This window comes from Aspergillus undulatus (assembly GCF_047715775.1).
Source record: "Aspergillus undulatus strain CBS 261.88 unplaced genomic scaffold BDV17scaffold_24, whole genome shotgun sequence".
NCBI classification, from domain to species: Eukaryota; Fungi; Ascomycota; class Eurotiomycetes; order Eurotiales; family Aspergillaceae; genus Aspergillus; species Aspergillus undulatus.
In genome coordinates this window covers 379,266-395,346 of record NW_027396628.1, presented here as the reverse complement: position 1 = coordinate 395,346, position 16,081 = coordinate 379,266, and the positions used below count along the sequence as shown (strand labels likewise).

Sequence of the window (16,081 nt, the reverse complement as noted above, 5' to 3'; positions counted from 1 at the left end):
CCGTGTTGGCCAGCATAAGGTCATACGAGGACTTGAACGGCCCGTGGTCACCGTCAAGATTGACCCGTTTATCCCGGAAGAACCAGGGGGGAGACAATACGGCCTATGATGAAGTCAGGGTCATTCTCTAGCTCGGCCGCGGCGCTTGGGTTGCGTCGCCGCCGCCGTTCAGCGGGCTGCCCGTTGACACAGGGCACGATGTTGGGTGAAGTAGATGCTGCCCAGATACATGAAGTTCAACCCTTACAACTCCCGAATGTGCCCGCGGACCTGCATGGTCCAGTCGGCCTTTGCCTCGAAGGATATGTTTTTCCATGGTTTTGTTAAAGAGACGCCTTCAATGTACTCTAGGAGCGTCCACTCGAAGCGAAGAGGATTAGATGTGATGCAGAGGAACAGTAGGAGATGACTTTAGTCACAGGTAGAGACGTGTACTTTCGCAAAAATGCCAATGTTGCAACTTCAGTTTCCGTCTTGAAGAACGGCTCAACCGAGAGTGCAACGCGCATGGCGTAGGGATGGGCGGCAGAGGTAGATATTCTTGGTTGTCTTTTCTCGAAAAGGCCTGTCTGTCAGCTGCTTGTATGTACTGAGGCCACAGAAGCATGTCAGCTGGGATATCGTCTACAACTAAAGGGACAAAAACACACAGTTAATGGCATTCCGCATGGTGCCATAGTCTACAGATAGAACAAGTCTGTCCAAAGAATCTTTGAGACTCCCGTTGCAGCCTCGAGGAATTGGGTTCTATTCAGGACTGTGGTCATTGTTTTGTTGAATAGATGTCAGTAGACCTCTAAGGGACCACCGCTAGATATGGTGACGGATCTACTACTTACATTTTGCGAACTCATTGGATGTGACGATGACTCTGTTCTCACTCCCCTAACTTCTTCCTCCAGGAGTACTTGAATGACCTATAGTTTCATCTGCAATGCCCTATAGGGCTGGGGAAGGTATGTTGGAGATTCCCGTCTCTAGAGACCGCTCGACTTGCGCCGAGGATCCTTTTCAAGAGAATCTTCACACTTGATAACATGAAGAACAATGAAAACTATATCGAACTATCTAGCTCTACACAGGCCATCGATGCTCGTCATAGAAACTGCTGGGTACCGGGTGGATATCTAAACTGGGTGATCGGAAATGCTCCAGATCCCCCCAATGTCCCAGCATAACGGCTCTCAAGTCCTGGTCTTGGAGCAATCGACACCCATACCAGTGTCTCCTTTCACTCCACGAAGCTTCTTGGCACGCCTCCAAGTCGTTAGTGTTGCCGTGTAAGTGTGGTGCATTGTTGTGCATGACATACCCAATTGCAAAAGCGCGCAAAGTGGCAATCAGAGCATTGAAGGCTGGCCTCTGTCCGTTTACGACACCCCCAGCATATCCTTCCCTCCTCGTTGAAGTGAGTGAGGTTTCGAAGCGAGCGGTTGAAATCGAGGAGAAAAAAAAGTTCGAAGGAAAAGGTCTAGTTGATAGGGTATGTTAGCCCGGTCGCCACGCGCTGCAACTCCAGCAGGGCACGGCGGCAGAGGCATACCTTGACAAGCGACAGATCACAAACTCGAATATTTATCGCCTCTCGATTCCTGGGTATTCTGCGCGGGTTGAGGATCATAATACACCAGTCTATCTGCCAGACATCGACACTCAAATGTCGGCCCGCTTGATCTCGCACCGGAATGGCAATGTTGGCTTCCTTGCCGCGTTTATCCTCGACCTGGACAATCAGGCCGGACGTGCGTGACGGTTTTACCGACCTAATCTGCCCCAGAAGGCACCATCGTCCGTCCGGTTCGGGTGATTGTTCGCTGCAAGGGAAGGCTGCACCGTTCGGTAGCTCGGCCAGGGAGGGAAAGTGAATGGGGTTGTGGACGTTCTGGATCTCCGACATTGTGGAATACGATGATGTTGTCTGCCCCTGGGAGGGTCGAGGGGCGTTTCCTCTGGGTACTTGCGCGTCGGCGAGTTGGTTGAGGAGCGCTCAGGTTGGGCTCTTGGTTGGGATTCGGCGGGATTGGTTTGTCCACGTACTCTGGTGCCTTGTAAATGCAAGATAATAATAGGTAGTTTGATGCTCTGAGCAAATACGGAGTATGCGACAAGAAACGAGCTTCGAAGAATCTGTTGGTTGAAGGAGTGAATGTGCGATGTAGACGCGGAAGGAGCGAACGAGTGCAGGTATACGTAGTGCGTTCCCTGATGATTATAACCTACGCCCGACTTACAGAACATCACCAGATTAGTAGAGGCAAATGTTTATTGTAGGATAGAATACAAAATAAGGCGACCAGGTAAACGGACGGGTAAACATAGCAGGCTTGAACATCCACACTAGCTTAGAAGATTGAGACCAAGACAAGATATTCGAGATAGCTTCAGGATTTCTGGCGAAAACATTGTCACCTCAAACCCCATCCTGAGGCTGCAGCGAGACAGAGCCGAAACGCTCCAACTCATGCCCACGCCCCGTGAACAATGCCAACATATCAGGATCACGGAGGACCGTACAGTCCCAGTTATGGTTCCCCTGATGTATACCAGCTACCTGGCACTCCTAGGTAAATCGCAAACAATGAGTTAGAGAGACCACGGCAAGAATACTGTTAGGAAGGTTAAATGAACGTGATGTGATACATACCCTCTTACAGAAATAAAACATCGTGCACCGCGGACATCTATGCGTAACGGAATGGCGCTTCTCGCACCCGTAGCAGAGTCTTTTCTTTCCGAGCACGGACTGGAACTCGGTGACGCGCTCTTGGAGGTGAATTAGGTCGTGGAGACGGAAGGGGAGGATCTAGACAAACCACAAAGCGTTAGCACTCTCCAAACGGACAGAATTAAGGCAGTACTTAGTGCGAGACGAATAAACACAAACCTTAACAAGCCCTGGATCCTTAACCTCGAACCCCTCCCCCCAAGATGGCTTATCCTGACGCACCGCAGCGAGGATAAGGATTGTACAGCCGCGTTTCAGATATTTGGCTGGCACGCCGGTCTCTCCCTTTTCATCGTCACCGTCGCCGTTGTCAGACGGAGGGAACGCAAACCCAACTCTCGAGACAACATCCGCTTTGTCAATGACCAGCATCTGGGTAGGGTAGTGCATGCTCGAGCCGATCCTGAGCATCTCGCCGACGAAGCAGCGGCGACGGTGCATTTGTAGCTGCAGGGCGGACTGGGTCATGAGGTCTGGGATTGTGGGTGAGGTTTCCTGGATGATGCGTCTGTGGCGGAGGGAGATTAGGGCCATAGCTGAGGGTATTGAGATGATGATTTTCCGATGAGATTTGGATTGAAGAAGAAAACTTGAAGCTGAGACGCGTCCGTAGCATTGAACGCCTTTTATAGTACATGATATTTGTAGATACACGTTTATGACAACATAGTTGATGAACTGTAGTATGGGATTGTGAAAACATGAATAGGGTGAATGTTTCTAGAATATAAAATCACAATATGCACCTGATCCTTGGACTTCATGAAAATGAGCACACTTCGCCAGCCTACGCCAGGATCGTGATTCAATCTCGGGAAAGTACATTCAGAATACAGCCTTTGCATGACGACTGCGTCAATGATCTGTTCCACTCTTGCTTTGTGATAGTACCTAGGAGAATGGAAACATCTGCATACGAACAATCTAAGAAATTGGCATGAGATGATCATATACCATGTCGTAGCAACAGCTGTAGAGTGATAGAATAACAACCTAACTACACCTAAATTCTCACTAGAAATCCAGAATTGCAGGCATCTGGGCACTTAACAACTTTGTCGGAACACTGTCAAGAGTCCACATTTAATTCAAAAGCGAGCGATCATCAAGATACGACACCACAAACCCATCAAGGCAATCCCACTTCCCCTTAAACAACGCCTCCAAATCTGGGTCGCGAAGGATATCGCAGTCGAGCTGGTGATTCCCATCCGCTATACTCTCCCTCTGGCAGGCCTATTTCGTCACATAACGTTACCTTAGCGTCTTCCAACTGCCAGGAGGTTTTGCAGCCATGAGATAGGGTACGTAAACATACAATTCCACAGAAAAAGATAAATCTGCATTTCTCGCACACTTGGAAGAACTTCGAATCGAAACGCATTCTGCAACCGTAGCAGCGTTTGCCTCCTATTTCGGATGTGAACTCGAGGAGGGTGTTGTTGAGCCGGATCAGTGCTTGCATGTTGAAGGGGAGGACCTGTAGGAAGCATTGTCAATACATTTACACATCAATAACGGATCCCAAGTTTCAAACGGACGAGTACGCAAAGGATATCACAATAACATACCTTGACTCTCGAAACATCACCGATCTCAATCCCTATCTTCCCATGCTTCAGCATCTGCTTGTAAGGATTCAGAACGAGGAGCGCATATCCCGGTTGCAGAGAAGAGACTAGCAGTCCGCCCCGCTCATCCTGGGGGAACGAGCAGCCAAGGGTCGCCGTAGTACGGTTGAAGTCTTCGACTAGGAGCCTGGTGTGGTAAGCGGGCGTCCATTGTTCGATGGAGAGGATTTCGGCGACGAAGCATTCCCGGATTGGTGGGAGGGAGGGAGAACTGGTTTGCGAGCTTAGAAAGCTAGGTAGATTGGAGAGGGTAGGGAATCGGGCGCAGTCGCGAAGGTTTCCGATGTGCATTGTGGCGGTGGTGGGTATCAGCAGGAGGTCGCGGAAGATGAGAAGGGGGAGATACTGGAGTGAGACTGGAGAACTGGAGATTTTATTGCACTGGGTCTGGTTTGGGCTTTGCTTGTTGCCTTTGGTCTTGCTCTTGGGAGACGAAAGGCGTTGTTGAGGCGTTCCCTTTCATGCGAGGTTAATGGCTTTGTTTGTATGATGAAACATTTGGCAGAATGAGGCAGCTCTACCTCATATCCCATGTATCGATATCAGAGAACGAGTTTCATTGGTGATTGGATAGCTTTTCATAAACTAACGGCCTATTCACCCCCGTCCCCATTCGACCGCCCACCCTGTGTAAAGACCGAAACATCCCCCGTAGCCATCGACTCCTGCAACTGAATCCTCTCCTCAACAGTCAAATCACTCTGCGCCTTGCCAACACGAATAAAAACCAAGAGAACAATCGCAACCCCCGAACACGCAACCCCAAACCAAAACGCCGCTTTATAACTCCCCGCCTCACCAAGGTACTCCGTCTGCGCAACAACCAAATCCGCCAGCCCGAGGAAAAAACTAATGCCGACAAACACGATCGTGTTTATGATGGCCCCTGCAACGCCCTGCCGATTCTGAGGGAGGTTCGTTGTAATGAAGATGTTCGATACGCTGTACCCTATGTCTACGCCTATCGTGGCGCACACCATGGCGGGGAAGACGTAGGCCCAGTAGTTTGGGTTGTCGGGGATGATGGCGAATAGCAACATGGAGATTAGGTAGCCCGCGCCGGAGATCAGAAGGAGGAGTTTTCCGGGGAGGAGGTGGAGTGTGAACCCGCCGACTGTGGCGAGGATTATACCGCCTGCACCCATGGGTGCGAACCAGGCGGCTGAGATGAGGGAGTTGTGGCCGAGGATGTTTTGGATGCTGGTTTTGGTCAGTCTGGCTTTAAGTAAGAGGGAGACGCTGTGGTACGTACTAGAAGCTAGCATAGAAGAGGTAGATTCCGAAGACGCCGTATGAGAATGATAGGGCGATAAATAGGGGGCTCATGTACTTGACCTTGAATAGATCAAACGGGAGTAAAGGCTCGGCAGCAACCCAGCCCTCAACGTAAAACGCAGCACCCAGGAGCAGTATACCAAGGATGAACGTGACAAGTACGTAAGGCGTCCGCCAGCCATCCGGCGCGTGAGATCCATCAGTGATGGCAAATACAAGCAGGAGGAGCGCAGGAACGATAGTAGCGCACCCCCACCAGTCCATCTTAAGCGTCGACTTGTGTCGCCGTAGACGGATCAATGGCATCGTGGTCAGAGACACGACCAGAACAACGAGGACAATCATGCACCCGATATAGAAATACCATTTCCATGTAAGATAGTGACCCGCAAGGCCACTGACACAGATCCCTGAGTAGAATCCGAACGGTGAAAATGCCCCGTACAGACTGAAGACGAGGTTCTTGCGTGGACCTGGTCGGTATATACTCCCGATCAACATGATCCCCGACGGGAGAAAGAAAGACGGTCCCAGCCCTTGTAGTGCACGACACACGATGAGCATATTATAGTTTGTGCTCCAGCCCGCGATGAACGACCAGACTATGAACCAGACTAGCCCGACATTGAACGCAAGACGGGCGCCGTAGATATCGGCTAAGCGGGCGGCGGGGAGGAGGAATGCACCCGTGACGAGGGAGAAGACGCTTGCCGGCCATGTTTGGGATTCTGGGGGTATATCGAGGGCTGTTGTGATATGGGGTAGGAGGTTGTTGAAGCCACTAACAAAGTATTCCTAGCAGGGTCAGAAAGGCTAATATCTCATTGATTCGAGGGACATACAGCAAGAAGCTCCGAAGAGAGCAGCGAGAAGCAGAAACAAAGTTCTATCCATCGATTCGGGAACGTCGACGGCCGCTCTCGCCCAAGCTTCTCTATAACATCTTTATCTAGAAGCAGCTCGGGGCTAGCAGCCTCGTTCAAGTTCTGGCCGCCGCTTCCGGCCTCCAGACTGGCTTCTTGCTTCTCATCAGAGTGCATGATTATGCCTCAGCATCGGGAGGACAGAGGGCCGGGCATGTCCTATCTTAACTATGCGGTTTTTACCTGTCCGTCCAATTTTTCCGGTTCGAAGCTTGCGTACTGCTCGATCTATAGAGCCAAAAAATGGACTCTGCGCCCCCACCTGTAGATCCAGCCCTAATTGCGCTCTAAACCAAATGCAGCAGCCAAGGCGCATCAGACGCTGACTAACCGTGGCGTCATGGCTCCATCTGCCTCTCGCTTGAGCGCTTCCCGGTCTTCGTTGCTTGTCGTCAGAGCCTGTCTGTCCAATTCTTGATGAAGCTTCAACGTGTGCGCTTACCCTTGCGTAAGGCGTTGTAACATGTTCACGGCCCTGAACCGCTGGTTCATTGGATTTGCAACGTTTATCGTCCTTCCGTCCGGGCCCGAGCCAGCCGATCGTGCAGCTTTCCGATGCGGAATAACCCCGCCGAAAAGGCTTGTCATAACTGTCGGAGACGACGGTTAAAGTGCGATAGGACTGTGCCTTTGTGCAGGAAGTGTGCCCAGAATGGTCAGGAATGTCTGGGGTATGGGAAGCTGTTTCTCTGGGAGAAGGGGGTGGCTAGTCGGGGGAAGATGAGGGGGAAGACCTATCCTGTCCCATCGACATCACCTTCGCAGACGCACCAAAGGAGGAACGTAGCTTTAAGTCCTGGGGTGGAATCCATGATGTTGATGCCACGGAGCTGGAGTCCCATGGATCCGATCTTACCTCTTCGGGCACCGCCGACTGATCCTTTCTATCAAGGTTTGGATCATGCCTCGAGGCTGTATATCCATCACTGTACGTGCACTTCGAGGCTTTATAAAAAATTGCATATGAACTGATAGGACTAGATGCGACGAAACTATGTAGCGATATGGCGATATCAGATATCACTGACACAATCAACCCATTCCGTGACGTGGTCCCGTTATGCCGGGACCACCCCATCCTGCTGCATACCATCACCGCAAACGCAGCCTTTCACATCTCGGACCTGCATCGCCGCGGACTCTGTTTGGCACGATCAGACAGCGCAGCCGGCACTATCCAACATTACGCCTCGAATCATACTTTCTCACGGGCTGAAATCGACGCATTGTCAGCAAAACAAAAGGCACTTGTTCTCCTCCGCCGAGCCCTCGGGAACATAGCAGACATCGACGTCGATCTCACCGTCACCGTCATCCACCTCTTCATCATTTCCGAGCTCATCAGCCCCTGTCAGGACGGATGGATGGCACACGTCCAGGGCGCGCTGCGTCTTATTAGCTGTTACCAATCCCTCGAGAGCTGTCCTACCTCCCCGGCTGCGTTTATTCGTGACAGTGTCACGTCGGATTGCTTGACGTGCGTAGTTTCCCGAGCCTTCTACTCGCAATGGCTGCTGATGAAATGTGATAAAGGTACTACGTCCTCGGCTCAACCCTCATGAATACCAGCACACTGTCATTATCCAACCCGTTCATCTTCTCATCCGACATAATCGCCTCGCTGACGCGCGCCGAAGCAAACAGCTACCTATCCCTCCCAACACCACTCCTCCAAATCCTCTTTGAGGCGTGCGAACTGTCGAATCTCGTTGCGCTATCTACAATGTTAGACATTCCAGATTCACATTCAGATTCAGATTCAGACTCAAACCTCATCCAATTCCAAACCCGGGCCCGCGCCCTCCTGCACGCAACCGCAGCCTTCAACGTAAACGCATGGGCCGCATCCCTGGAAGGAACATCCACTTCGTTGCGAACAACAAGCAGAATCCACACGGCGCTAGCTCACCAAAACGCCGTGAAGATCTATATCTGTCGTGCTGTCGACGTCGGCACCAATACAACCTCCCCCTCGTCCTCCTCAATGCTTTTAGGCGAAGACCCAAACCGCCTCGTGACAAACATAATCACACACCTGTCGCTTGTCCCCCCCAGCGACCCAATCTTCAAAGCCACCTCGTGGCCGACGTTCATTGCGGGCGCGGAAACAGATAACCCGGTTTATAGACGGTGGGCGGCGGAGCGATTGGATGAGTTTTGGAATCTCATTCCGTGGGGGTATGTGCGTACCGCTGGGGAGGTTATGAGGACGACTTGGAGACTTAGAGATGAGGCTTCTGGGGGGGAGGGTGATGGTGGTGGTGGTGGTGGTTTGAGTGGAAATGGGAAGAGGAGGGGGAGGGGGAGCTGGGTGCAGCAGTTGAAGGGGTTGGAGAGGTATTGGCTTATTGCTTAGCAAGCGTTAGGTAGCGCGGTTGGTTTACGGGATCAAGTATGGCAGACGTTGGTTTGTGAATATCTTGTATATATTCATGTGTTTATACCGATTATCTGACGTCCATATCCAGCGATGATTCTAGATCCGGTTCTAGCCGATACCAATAAATCAATCACAGAAAAAATCAACTATGTACAATCCAAGTCCAGCCTCGTCTCTCTGGGGAGTCAAACCCATCAAGGGCTCATCATCCCATCAGCGCTCAACATTCAAAGCCCAGTAACAGACTGAATGTAGTCACGGAAATAAGCCGGGCTAGAGTAAACGCCAGGGTATCCCTCGCGAGCACACCCATTACCCCAAGAGGTAATACCAATGAGAACACCGTCCGCAACATACGGACCACCAGAGTCACCCTGGCAAGCGTCCTTGCCGCCACCCTCGACACCCGCGCAAACCATGCTGTCTGTGATCTCGTTGAAGCCCTGGTAGTCGGAGCTGCACTGGCTCTTAGAGACAACAGGGACATCTACGTACTGCAGAGTTGGGGAGACGTTGCCGCCCTCACGGAGGGCTCCCCAACCCGTCAAGGTACCAACGGTTCCGGCAGCGGGAAGTGCAGACGAGGAAGGGAGGTCGACGGCGCCGATTCCATCGCCAAAGGTGAGTTCCTCGGACAGAGTCAGGATAGAGATGTCGTTGTCGACAGTCGCGGAGTTGTAGTCGGGGTGTTGGGCGATGGAGGAGACGCCGACGACGGTGCCGCCGGAGTTAGAAGAGGACGAACCAGCGCGGATGGAGAGGCTGCGGGCGGTTGCGCCGTCCGTGCAGTGTGCTGCTGTCACGACGTATTGGTTGCTGATGATGGAGCCGCCGCAGATGAGGGAGCCCGAGGAGAGGAGGGCGATTTGGTAGGGATAGTCGGAGATGGAGGCCTCGTCGCCGCCGACGATGTTTTCAGCGGCAAGGGCGGTTGAGGCGAGGCTCAGGGAGAGGACGGTGGCTTTGAGTGCGTACTTCATTTTGGCGGTTGTCTTGTCTGTCTGGTGCACTTGCAGGCGAGGACTGGATGGATGGGGTTTATGGAGGGAGGCGAGGCGCTGCTGGATGGGGGGACAAAGAGAGAGGTGCGATTGTCGCAGCTTTATATAGCTCTTGAATGGAACAGAGGGTGAGCTTGCAACAGCTGCGGGTTCCAGAAAAGCGCAGTCAAAGGCGCCAAGCAGGCGTTGTTTCCTTGGATAGGCCATCCCCTGAACGTGTGCTGCCGATCATACAACGCTGCGCGGCGCAGGTGATAGCCAACCCCAGCGCGTGCGATAAGGGGCCATCCACTGAAGGAAGAGGCAATGGATTGTCCGTGCAAGCGCCGTGTCATGGCGCCATTGCAGATCACTCGGTGAATCCATGGCGCCGCGGGCCACATGCCGCACCAGGAAATGATCGAAGCCTGCCCCAGGGGACGCTGTGTGTGCAGCGCTGCCCTGATTGGCCAGTGTGCAATTTCCCCCAGATCGTTGCCTGTTGCGGTTTGAGAATTCTCACTGGCTGTTCGGTCCTCGCCGGTTGACCCTGACAATATTCGGCGAGACGGGTCTGGCCAGGATGAGTGTCAGGAACAAGCGAACGAGGGCATCGACAGGCTGAGAGGGTGTAAGCCAAGCACAACGCACTGCCTATCAAGCGACAAAGCAGCAGTGTATTCCGGACTTACGTGTCTTGGTCGCACAGAGCCTGGCCACGCACAAAGCTTAATCTGGTCAATCTTCATTACCGTCAGCTGCCCCTTCTGCGAACCACAGTCATCGTGGTACAGCCTATCTGCAGTCATTTCCAAGACAACCACTCAATCTCCAACATTCCATTCTCAACCATCGGCATCCCCCGCTGTATCTAGATACTCCTCCCATCGTGATTCCTCCGCGCATCGTTACATCTCCCACTTAAAGGATCAATCAATCCGATAAGCGCCCCGCCCCCCGCCCCCCGCCCCTCAGCCTTGTTCCCGATCAGTTGTTGTCCGCTGCCGATCACTTTCTGCCAAGCTATACAGCCTGTCCATTGTTCTCTGCGCAGCGCACGAGGTTGCATCGCTTTGTTCTTTGGCCCCCATGCGTGCCTGTGCCTGTGCCTGTGCCTCACAGCTCCCACTACCGTCTTGCCTTGTCTCCAAAAGACTGCGCCCACCGCGTGATCGGCGCTCCAAGGTCGTACCTGGCTGCTGCCTGCAAGATAGCGGGCTGCGTGATGCGATAAGTTGAGGTCGTTGTGATTTGCATGCGTGATCTGAGAGGACCCTGGTAGATCTGATTCGCCTTGTTCCGGACGGCGATATGCAGTGTAACCGGCGGCGGGGTCGGGCCGGTGGAGATCCTCTACAAGCGCCTGCAGAGTAAATTTGGTGTTGGAGATAGGATCGGAGTGCCCGACAGAAGAGCTGTGCTCTCTGTAGAGGAGATGCTACGTCCCGCGGGTCGGCAAGCTGATAGCACGCATGTGAAGAGCGGCCTGGTCGTGTTGCAGGCATCGATGGAAAACGGCAAGGACGGTAAGGTCAAAGCAAGAGACCAGGGTCGGCCTGACTCCAAGAACATCGCAGTCTTCCGGAGTATTCTATTTCATACCTCTTCTTTCGACCGCTTGTCTTCTCCCTCTGCCATGAAACAAACTCTGAAGCTTGTGTATTTACATGAAACCACCCCCGTCTCAGCACAATGCAAAGACAGGGGTATCAAACGGCCGCTTTGTCGCACTCACCTCTATCAATTTAGATTTTAGGCTTCAACGTTCGCACAATGGTCCTTTGTCTCCCAGTTCCGAACTCCCTCTCTTCATCCCATGATCTTCCCCGCGTGCTCATGCTTACCAACGCCCCTGGAGTCTTATTCGGGGTAGGGTTGCACAGTCCTTTGTCCGGTGAGACACGCAATCGCGGGTGGCGGCAATAGGTGACGACTTCGACCCGACCTGAAGGTTCTTTGTTCCACGATTAGTGCTCCGCATGATAGCCTCATGTACTACAAGGATACCACAGGGTGAAATCATTGTCTTACGTGCTTGCGTACATGGTGCGACGAGGACTGTTCCCCGGTGTTCAAGCTGAACCTCCTGACAGCCTTGGAGGCTCTTCAGTTCTCGTAGTGAACTACCTATCGCCATGTGCATTACGCTGAGTTTTGCGAGATGCGAACAGGCTGGCTTCCGCTAGTATATTGCCACTGTGACTCTACAAGTCCGTCAGGTCAAGCATCATTGACCGCCAATGCCCTAGAATGGCCCGGTGCTTTGCCCGCGGTTCCATCAGTTCCTCTAGTACATTCAAACCCGATGGGCAGCGCAGCATCATTCCCAGCCTCTTCCCGTTTCCCCTACTCACTTGCGGCCCATCAAAGTCATCATATCCCCTTCCCGGAATTGCCTATCCGTTCCTCACAAGATCTCGTCCGTTGAGGGAAGCATATGCCTGCCGTTTCGATTCACATAAGCTCACGTTGACGTCGGGTCTCCGGTATATGTGGCTTCAAAAATATATACAACCCATGGGCGCAACATGTTTCTGGCCAAGATGCTGAATATCAGGCGCAGCATCCAGACGTGGACTCGGGAGAGCAATGGCTGTTTGCATCCTCATCTAACTGGTCAAAGGGGTGGTCTTCTACGCTTTTTGGCTAGTCATCGGCGCCATAGATCTACCAACTATCTCAATGGTCCGACCTAGATCGTGGTGGTACGGATAAGGCTCCAGTGGGTTATAGTAGGTACGCCACAGGCCCAATCTAATGGAAGGGATTGCCTAAGGCACTATCGGGGCAGATCATTCAGGTAGCCCGGGTAGATACTCGGAGTTAAAGATGCGATTCTATTTTACACACAATGAAAGGCTCTATCTATCTATCCAACCTTGACCTCCAACCCCAACACATCACCACGGCACAGCCCCATCCCGATTCGTAAAAGTCCCAGACTCCCCATCCTTCCCAGCAGTTGCCAACTCCACGATCCTCGTCGCGCCAGTCTCAGTAGTCTCTCCGTACTCGCTAAACCCGGTCAAATTACTCTTCACCAAACCTGGGCAAACAGAATTAACTTTACCCCCCTCAGGACCAAGGATGCGATGGTAGTTCGCCGTCAAGATATTAACGGCTGCCTTGCTCGCGTCGTACACCTTGTAGTCGACAGGGTACCAGAAGGTCGAACTATCAAAGGAACCCGAGACGCTCCCCATAATGCTCGAGACAAAGATGATTGTTGGCGGGGTGGCCTTTGCCCTCCGGAGGAGGGGGAGGAGCTCGTCGGTCAGGACACCGGTGCCGAAGACATTCGGCGTGAAGGTCTTGGTGTAGAGGTCCCAGGTTGAGGTGTAGCTGTTGGCTTTGCCGTCGAGGAGGATGGCCGCGTTGTTGATTAGGATGTCGAGGTAGCCAAAGTCGCGAGAGATGGTTGCGACTGCATCCTTGATTGATTGCTCGGAGGAAAGATCCACCTCAAGGGATGAGGCGGCGTGGCCTGCTGCGCGGAGGTCAGAGGCGACCTTTTCGCCGGCTGCGATGTTGCGAGCGCCGATGATAACGTGGTAGTTGTGCTTTGAAGCGAGGATCTGGGCGGTGGCCAGGCCGATGCCTTGGTTTGCGCCGGTGATGAGGACGAGGGTGCGAGACATTATGTTAACAATTTGGATGCTTAGGCTCTTGTCCTGTTTTGATTGGGAATATTTTGATGTTCTTCTCTTGCATCTACGTACCCGCGAGAGATATATAGTCACGCAACGGCCATTAACAGTAGCATTACCAATCGAGGCATTGTATTGTGAGTAGGTAATATCAGCCCCCATCAATGACCAATACTGGTCATTATGGATTACCCAGCAAGATACGTTCAGATGAACCATGATGTTCGATGGCTTACACCAGGGTCTGGTGCTACATAGATCTCAGCGCCAAGACTCCGCTTGACGAGGCATAGTAACCATACCACCACCAAGGCAGGTACATAGAGTCTACCGCAAAGTCTGCACGAATCGTCAGGAATTCCGTAGAACATGGCTTATGGGAATGGCCTACAGGGGACTGGGCTGATTTGAGAGCCCCAGGGGTGGCTTACGCCGTGTCGGCTAATCAGGGCTGAGGAAGTAGTCATGTGACCGCCGAGGGATATGGCAGCCGGGCAAGAAGCTCAGTTCCGTCGTGCAGGGTGATCTGGAGGACACGGTTGAAACCATCTTCGGCCAGCTTCAACAGAGCCTTAACATCGGCGCTGGACTTCTGTATCGCCCCGGCAGCAGCACTCCTCAAAGCGTCGATGTTGAACTTGCCATAGCGCTCAGAGAGGCGGATATTCTCGTTGTAACTGCCCAAGGGAATCAGCTAACGTATCGACGTTGGAGCAGGCAACCTACATCTACCGGCCAGATGTGTACTCGAACAGGGCGCGAGGGTCGTCATCCCTTGTTGAAACGTTGCGAGAGCTCATGGTTGGCCTGGGCTTGAGGCTCTCATTGATGGACCGAGAGACGGTTGTTGAAAGAGGCGGCCATGGACGCGGTGCTACCCTTGCAATTCTCATACCGAGGGTGATGAAGTGAGAAAGGAGCGAGGGGGATGGAGTCGCAACGAAACAATAAAAGAAACGTCAAACGCACCCAAAAATGCCAGACCCCAGCGAAACAAGAACGAGTCGGAGTTCAATTCTGACTATGACGGCGAGGTAGCCGTGGATGGAAAAGTCTACCATAGAACGGGGACAGAATACGAGTTGCAGGTTGCTATCGATGCGGCAGTCAAGGGGATCTCATACCCCTGCTGCATAATGTACATAAGTTTCGGAGTCGGGCCATATATTCCCGCTGTTAGTATGGAGGCGTAGGAATGGCACTCTAGGTTGGGGTTGCGAGCCAGCAATCGCGTGGGAGTCGCGAGACAACAGGAAGATACGATGTCCGTGCGCGTTGTGCTTTACTTGTGGAACGATTGAACGCTTGGTTGCTTGTTTCGTCCCTGGTCCTATTGGTACTATAACTGCGCCAGTCCCCTCGAGAACAGCCCGATTAGATATCCCGCTTAAATCTGCCTCCTCGAGGACTTGAGACTGCATGTACCAAGTGTTGCAAATGGGGCGCGCATAGAGATCAGTTCAGCCCATAGCTTGATCCAGAGTACCCGATTGCGCAGGGACTGCGGCCGTACCGTGATTAGAGGATTAGGTTGTAGTGGGATGGGAAGCGAAGTCGGATTGTGCGTTGCTATGGGCACGGTGGCGCCGGGTGGTCGTTGGCCTTGGGTTATTGCGAGGATGTCCAGCGCGTCGCAGGTTAAGTAATCATCGAGCAGAGAGTTTGCGAGGTATGCGCCGCTGCCGGTTGTGAACAGGATGATTTTGTTCCCGGCAAGATTGTCCTTTATGGCGCGGGCCATGGTGCATTGTCAGGCTGTTAGAGCGGAGGGGTTTCCCTAATCATGTTTAGTTGACTTTTTATCCATGTAGAGACAAGCCGGTGGACACATACTTGCAGATGCATAGCCTCATTCTGCGCCTCAAACGCAAAGATATACTTCGGACTCTTAGCCCACGTCTTCCCGTTGTTAGGGTTAACATGAGCAAGAACATGCGCGATGCGGTCCTTGAAGTATCCAATCGCCTCGGTATTGGCGTAAAAGTCGCTGCCGGCCTCGAGGGCGTTATAGCTGTGGATGGAGATGAGGAGTTTGATACCGTAGTCGTGGGCTTTGACCATGAAGTCGTCGAGGCGGTTCAGGATAGTGTCGTCGTAGGAGTCTCGGCTGTTGCCTTGCAGGCTGGCGAAGTCGTTGAGGGGGGGTGCCCTTAATTGTTCCGGATTGGCCTGCTTTATTGTTAGTAGACATGCTCTTAATCGTGAAGGGTCTGGGAAGTGGGGAAGATACCATCTAGTCAAACTCGCAGGACTTTGACACCGGCGCTCTGCAGACCTTCGAGAAGGGTCGTCGACTGGGCGTCTGTTAACCCCGTCGCATAGTAAAGGTTCGAGCCTGAGAACGACCTGGCTGCCAATGCGGATGCCACATAGAACAGGCCGTGGACCAAAGAAGCCGAAGAGAAGAGCTTCATATTAAACCTTAGTTTACTCCTGGTTCTTTAGCTCTGTAGAGGTTTCACAAACCCTGACCCATCTGGTTATGCTTCCGATCCCCCCAACATCCTGACGTCGAAGTCC

The 16,081-nt window shown here is 52.6% G+C and overlaps 10 protein-coding genes across 10 annotated transcripts; 1 reads left to right on the top strand and 9 right to left on the bottom strand.

Moving 5' to 3' along the window:
* Nucleotides 1–1,471: 1,471 nt before the first annotated feature.
* On the bottom strand, nt 1,472–1,897 carry BDV17DRAFT_291434 (uncharacterized protein; the record flags this gene model as incomplete). The annotated part of the gene is made up of 1 exon (XM_073762134.1): nt 1,472–1,897. The coding sequence occupies one exon, from the start codon at nt 1,895–1,897 to the stop codon at nt 1,472–1,474; it is 426 nt and encodes a 141-aa protein (XP_073615643.1).
* A 513-nt stretch (nt 1,898–2,410) lies between these two features.
* BDV17DRAFT_291433 (zinc finger MYND domain-containing protein) lies at nt 2,411–3,259 on the bottom strand (the record flags this gene model as incomplete). Its single annotated transcript, XM_073762133.1, has 3 exons — nt 2,411–2,560; nt 2,645–2,803; nt 2,885–3,259. 3 exons carry the CDS (start codon nt 3,257–3,259, stop codon nt 2,411–2,413), a joined length of 684 nt encoding a protein of 227 aa, XP_073615642.1.
* Nucleotides 3,260–3,808: 549 nt separating this feature from the next.
* Nucleotides 3,809–4,647, bottom strand: BDV17DRAFT_291432 (uncharacterized protein; the record flags this gene model as incomplete). The annotated part of the gene is made up of 3 exons (XM_073762132.1): nt 3,809–3,961; nt 4,044–4,205; nt 4,297–4,647. 3 exons carry the CDS (start codon nt 4,645–4,647, stop codon nt 3,809–3,811), a joined length of 666 nt encoding a protein of 221 aa, XP_073615641.1.
* A 265-nt stretch (nt 4,648–4,912) lies between these two features.
* Nucleotides 4,913–6,671, bottom strand: BDV17DRAFT_298479 (major facilitator superfamily-domain-containing protein; the record flags this gene model as incomplete). Its single annotated transcript, XM_073763701.1, has 4 exons — nt 4,913–4,982; nt 5,020–5,556; nt 5,609–6,426; nt 6,474–6,671. 4 exons carry the CDS (start codon nt 6,669–6,671, stop codon nt 4,913–4,915), a joined length of 1,623 nt encoding a protein of 540 aa, XP_073615640.1.
* A 609-nt stretch (nt 6,672–7,280) lies between these two features.
* On the top strand, nt 7,281–8,960 carry BDV17DRAFT_263596 (transcription factor domain-containing protein). The gene is made up of 3 exons (XM_073757927.1): nt 7,281–7,482; nt 7,536–8,031; nt 8,088–8,960. Exons 1-3 carry the CDS (start codon nt 7,365–7,367, stop codon nt 8,908–8,910), a joined length of 1,437 nt encoding a protein of 478 aa, XP_073615639.1. The 5' UTR covers nt 7,281–7,364; the 3' UTR covers nt 8,911–8,960.
* A 1-nt stretch (nt 8,961) lies between these two features.
* Nucleotides 8,962–10,565, bottom strand: BDV17DRAFT_263594 (serine protease). The gene has a single exon (XM_073757926.1). It carries the CDS (start codon nt 10,140–10,142, stop codon nt 9,162–9,164), a length of 981 nt encoding a protein of 326 aa, XP_073615638.1. The 5' UTR covers nt 10,143–10,565; the 3' UTR covers nt 8,962–9,161.
* A 307-nt stretch (nt 10,566–10,872) lies between these two features.
* BDV17DRAFT_263593 (uncharacterized protein) lies at nt 10,873–11,777 on the bottom strand. Its single transcript, XM_073757925.1, has one exon. The coding sequence runs from the start codon at nt 11,417–11,419 to the stop codon at nt 10,886–10,888; it is 534 nt and encodes a 177-aa protein (XP_073615637.1). The 5' UTR covers nt 11,420–11,777; the 3' UTR covers nt 10,873–10,885.
* Nucleotides 11,778–12,814: 1,037 nt separating this feature from the next.
* On the bottom strand, nt 12,815–13,552 carry BDV17DRAFT_281860 (uncharacterized protein; the record flags this gene model as incomplete). The annotated part of the gene is made up of 1 exon (XM_073760101.1): nt 12,815–13,552. The coding sequence occupies one exon, from the start codon at nt 13,550–13,552 to the stop codon at nt 12,815–12,817; it is 738 nt and encodes a 245-aa protein (XP_073615636.1).
* Nucleotides 13,553–14,024: 472 nt separating this feature from the next.
* BDV17DRAFT_291427 (uncharacterized protein) lies at nt 14,025–14,361 on the bottom strand (the record flags this gene model as incomplete). The annotated part of the gene is made up of 2 exons (XM_073762131.1): nt 14,025–14,238; nt 14,294–14,361. The coding sequence occupies 2 exons, from the start codon at nt 14,359–14,361 to the stop codon at nt 14,025–14,027; spliced, it is 282 nt and encodes a 93-aa protein (XP_073615635.1).
* A 587-nt stretch (nt 14,362–14,948) lies between these two features.
* On the bottom strand, nt 14,949–15,975 carry BDV17DRAFT_291426 (uncharacterized protein; the record flags this gene model as incomplete). The annotated part of the gene is made up of 3 exons (XM_073762130.1): nt 14,949–15,284; nt 15,395–15,730; nt 15,805–15,975. 3 exons carry the CDS (start codon nt 15,973–15,975, stop codon nt 14,949–14,951), a joined length of 843 nt encoding a protein of 280 aa, XP_073615634.1.
* Between the last annotated feature and the right edge of the window lie 106 nt (nt 15,976–16,081).